Raw genomic sequence first — 4,657 nt, 5'->3', positions numbered from 1 at the left:
GGATGAATTATCAAATAAGTTAACAAGATAACACACAAAACGATAGTTCAAATTCCATATAGCAGGTAATTTGCATGTGTGTGATCAGAGTATATAGCAGTCAGTACACAAGAAGACCATCTAATACAGGGTGCGGTTGAACTGAAAATACGCGGTGGCACCCGGGTTCGGGAGTACCTAAGTTTCTGTAGTAGTACAAAATTCGTATTTCTAGCGATCCAAAAATTCCGAACAATTTTTTTGCATATAGAGGACATACGTATGTATGTGTGTGCTATTTTTCATACTCAAATTTACAAGTATGTAGCTTAGGAAAAAATAACAAGTTTCGGATAAATAATACGAAGGAAACTCACTCGTATAATAATTTCTGCACTTAGGGGTCAAAGAACCACTTCTGTTGCACCAGAAAGTCTGTATCATCCTTGAAGCAATACTTGCACGAACAGCGATGAATCTTTGTGAGTTTTCGTGTGCATCATGTCGCTCTGAAGTTTAGGTAGCAAGAGTTACCATCAACATACGCGTGTCCAAGAATAAGGAATATCATACTATATGACATAGTTTTCTGTGGCGATCAGGCGATGTGTTCCTTATTCTCTTGGAATCAGTCATAGTACATAATCTTCTATGGCGAGTATACTGATAAGCCAGTGACGAAAAATATCTGATCAGAAATCATCAGAAAAGACACAGAACAGATGAAACAACAAGTCAAATTCCATTTTGGGATATCCTTCATAATGAAGGGATTAAATTTACACGAGTGTGGTCAGAGTACATAGTAACCAATGCACAAGAAGACCATCTAATACAGGGTATAAAACAATGAGAACAGGACCATTTTTGCACGCAGAAGTCTTGTATCATCCTTGAAGCAGCACTTGCACAACAACAGAATTATCAAATAAAGTCACAGAGACACCACTGCTGTGTGGCGCAGAATTTTCCATAAAAGCATGATATGCTGTTTCCCGCTAGCGAAACCTGCGACGGAACATTGCAGTGCTGGTAAGGAAATTATGTGACAAGTATATACATCTAGGCCTGTATTTGCAGTATCAATCCTAGATGAGTTCAACAGCATCAACCGAAAACTGAAACACACTGGCGAACAGCACTCTGATGCTGTTGACTGCTTACGAACAAAAAGAAAAACTAGTAATTACATTTGGCAGTAGTTCACCATTTTAAAAACTGAGCTCAATTATTCATACACCATGTAATAACAGATAACTTGTTTCATGTAAGTACTAGAATATATTTCGTGTCAATTTGCAATATGTACCATGACATATGGCTCAAGGAAGATAGATGAGATTTTAATTTAAAATGAAATAGGAGAATTAAGCTAAGTAATCACATACAGATTGTCGACAACCCATACAATTAATTATGTATAACATTGTGCAGAACCAGTTATTGATTTATCAAGCTTCCACACAAACATCACATGCAAGACTGCAAACACTAATAATAGAATGTTACCTGGATGGGATTAAATCAACGTTTTCACATACTGATCGAGATGTTTATTGAAAAGTTCACACCTGCGAATAAAAATATGCTCAGAAACTACAGAACTGAATCAAGTAGGTAGCAAAACTGAAAGTTGCTGTGTATGGATATCAATTATCACCATGCAGCAACAAAATATGTAGTTCGGGTGTGGAAATACACTTTGGCTCATAAGGACTTGTAGAAGACAAACACATGTACATTGTGAAGAATAAAAATTGAATATTTTTTGAACATTTTTAAATGTGTTTTCCGTAATGGGAGCATCTAGTCCCGTGAGCTAAAAGACCGCCTCCGTTTGGGTGACTCTAAATTAAAATTGGCACCACAGCTTATTGAAATAACTATATTAGGAGAGAAATATATGAATAGCTTGAATGGCCACGTTTTAATAGTGATTATAAATATGAGTTCTCGAACACTTCTCAAGCAAATCAACTAATATAGCACTTATGGCTGAATGAAAAACCATAGGTCTTCCTTGATTTGTTCTCATATACGAAATAAATTCTACATAGATAGGATTCTTGGTATGGTAGGCAACTCGGCATGAGATCTTAATTGTTACTATGTTTATAATAATTCCTTGACTTTTTCCCCTCTTATTTGGTACAATTATATACCAATTATTCAGTTATGAAATAAAAAGGATACCTCATATAAATAGTTGAACAAAATATGAAAATGATCCCATCCTTTCAAGCCTACTCGTATTAACAATTGCTTTTACCTAATCATGCAACTGCCATTTTTCCAATGAGAAGCAGAACTTACTTGATTGGGCTGCCAGGAGCATACAGAGGATTCTTTACAACATACTCCACATATAAGCTGTAGATATGCTTCAGTGCATCTCGTTGATCACCAGTTCTTGGATGGGTAAGTAGAATAAGCTATATAAAGTGGCATTGTCAGTGAGTGGAAATAGTTTTGAACAGATGATAATTACATGGATATCTGCACAACAGCTACGACGCTAAAGGTGGACGGTGACAATCATTATTAAGGCATATATGTATAGTGGAACAGGTCTGCATGAAACAAGGCTGCCTTGATGCTTCTACTATTACGGCTCACACTACATGGTGTTGACTGAAGTGACAGAGTTGCTGGATTGCATTAGTTTGAAGTCACTCGACCCAATCTTCTGAATTTTCATAGATATGATGTTTGGTCAAATCTTAGAGTTTTCATAGATAGGATGTTTGGTCAAATCTTAGAGTTTTCATAGATAGGATGTTTGGTTATCCAGAAAATAACCTTCATTTAACAGAAGCTAACCAAGTTATTTCACCAGCCAAAATAAAAGCATAATAAATTTGAGAATGGAAGACAGCAGGGTAAGAAAATAAATAGCACATCAACTAACCTTTATACCAGATGGGCTCTCCATGTAGTTCAATTTATAAGTGTTTGTTTTGAAGCTATGAAATGAGCATCCCTGACCTGGCAGTAGTGGCGCCCCAAGATTCCCATTTTCTGTTCTGCATATGCAAGAGTTTCATGAGCTAACTGTGACTCTAGGATCATAGATGTACCAAAAAAATCCATTGACAATTGCTATTTTCTAGGTTATACTGTTATTTGGGAAAGAGACGGTAGAGGAACAGTGTTTGGGAATAAATTTTTGTAGGTTATATACAATTATTGCAGTGGCTATAATTCTAAAAGGTTTACCCATGTCATCTCACACATTTTGACACTCATAAGTGCATATTTGACCAATTTTTTTAGACTATACCTACCATCAACTTCCATAGGCATGTACTATACAAACAAGCAAGTGACAAATTTTGAATAATTCTGGCGCTCATTACATTCGCTGCATGTATGTGAAAAAACAGAAAGTGCTGGGGAGGAAGATCAAATGTTCCCTTTTGATAATTTTCATGTCAAAATTCTCTTGCGTGTACCATAGGTAGAATAGCTTCTAATATTATGGCGACATGAACAGAAGTTCTTTAGGTCTCTGTCTCCCTTAGACCTTTACCTTCAGTCCTCACTTTACCCCAGTTCCTCTTAATTTCTAATGCAATGTCCTAGTAAATTTTCTTTTATCAAACTAGTCATAATGTGAATAGCTCTTGCCGGATCAATTTGTGGATTAGCATATACTGGAACAATAAACTAACTGGATCTTCATTTCAAGAAAAGTCCAGTCCGTTGCGTGCAAAATATAAATTCTAATATCACGGCAACATGAACAGAATCTCTTGAGGTCTGTCTCCCTTAAACCTTTACCCTTCACTCCAGTTCATCCTCTTAACTTGTAAGGCCAAGTCCTAGTACATTTTGTTTTGTCAAATTAACCATAGTGTGAAAGTCGTGGATTAGCATGTACTACTACCAACAAACTCACTGGATCTTCGTTTCAAATAAAAATCCAGTCTATGAGTATCTGCCGACAATGAAGTCTAATTTAGGGAACTCAATGACATCATGTGAAGTCTAATTTAGGGAACTCAATGACATCATGTGACCACGATCATCTCTAAATCATTGGCCTAAGCAACCTCCACCCTCAGAGCAGAAACGGGAGAGAAGAGGTAAAGAACACGTACGAGGTAGGGTCGATCTTGGCGGTGAAGGAGCGGAGGGAGAAGAGGAGGCCGAACATGAGCTTCTGGTCCTGGTTGCGGGCGAGCGTGCGGAGCGGGCGGTGCCACTCGCGGTACAGCAGGCAGACGCCGTTGCGGTTGAAGATGTAGATCAGCTGGGCGTTGGCGCCCGTGCCAGTCCCCGGAGGCGCCGCCGGTGCAGGGCTGGAATCCGGCGCGACCGACGTCAGCGAGGATCCGCTGAAGAACTGCATCGCGTAGGCTGCTGGCGAGGCCGGCGGAGGGCGCGGCGGTGTGGCGTGGATCTCCGGCCGGAGAGGGACAGGAGAAAATGGTGCGGAGTTGAGTTGTTGCTGCTGGAGAAGATCATGGACTGGCTAGGCCCCCGGTAGTAATGAGCCGATGTCCACATGAAGCCCACACTAGTTCACCTTGGTTTGAGGCCCAGGCACACAAGGCCTATAAGCCTCGAGAGAAACATGCAGTCCGGTACACCCCAAGCGGGGTGTTGGGCCGGCCCCGTTTTCTCATTTTTTTTTCTATTTTTCTGTTGTTGGTGTTTTTTCCTCTTTTTCTTTGAC

General features: G+C 39.5%; 1 protein-coding gene across 1 annotated transcript; it reads right to left on the bottom strand.

The window, feature by feature from the left end:
* Window positions 1-704: 704 nt before the first annotated feature.
* On the bottom strand, window positions 705-4,426 carry LOC124665917 (trafficking protein particle complex subunit 1-like). The gene is made up of 5 exons (XM_047203268.1): window positions 4,080-4,426; window positions 2,888-3,002; window positions 2,293-2,411; window positions 1,489-1,550; window positions 705-987 (listed from the first exon to the last, which is right to left on the bottom strand). Exons 1-4 carry the CDS (start codon window positions 4,328-4,330, stop codon window positions 1,499-1,501), a joined length of 537 nt encoding a protein of 178 aa, XP_047059224.1. The 5' UTR covers window positions 4,331-4,426; the 3' UTR covers window positions 705-987; window positions 1,489-1,498.
* Between the last annotated feature and the right edge of the window lie 231 nt (window positions 4,427-4,657).

The sequence above is a fragment of the Lolium rigidum genome, chromosome 6, assembly GCF_022539505.1.
Source record: "Lolium rigidum isolate FL_2022 chromosome 6, APGP_CSIRO_Lrig_0.1, whole genome shotgun sequence".
Classification (NCBI taxonomy): domain Eukaryota; kingdom Viridiplantae; phylum Streptophyta; class Magnoliopsida; order Poales; family Poaceae; genus Lolium; species Lolium rigidum.
Note: the sequence above shows the minus strand (reverse complement) of the source record. Positions and strands in the feature narration are given on the sequence as shown.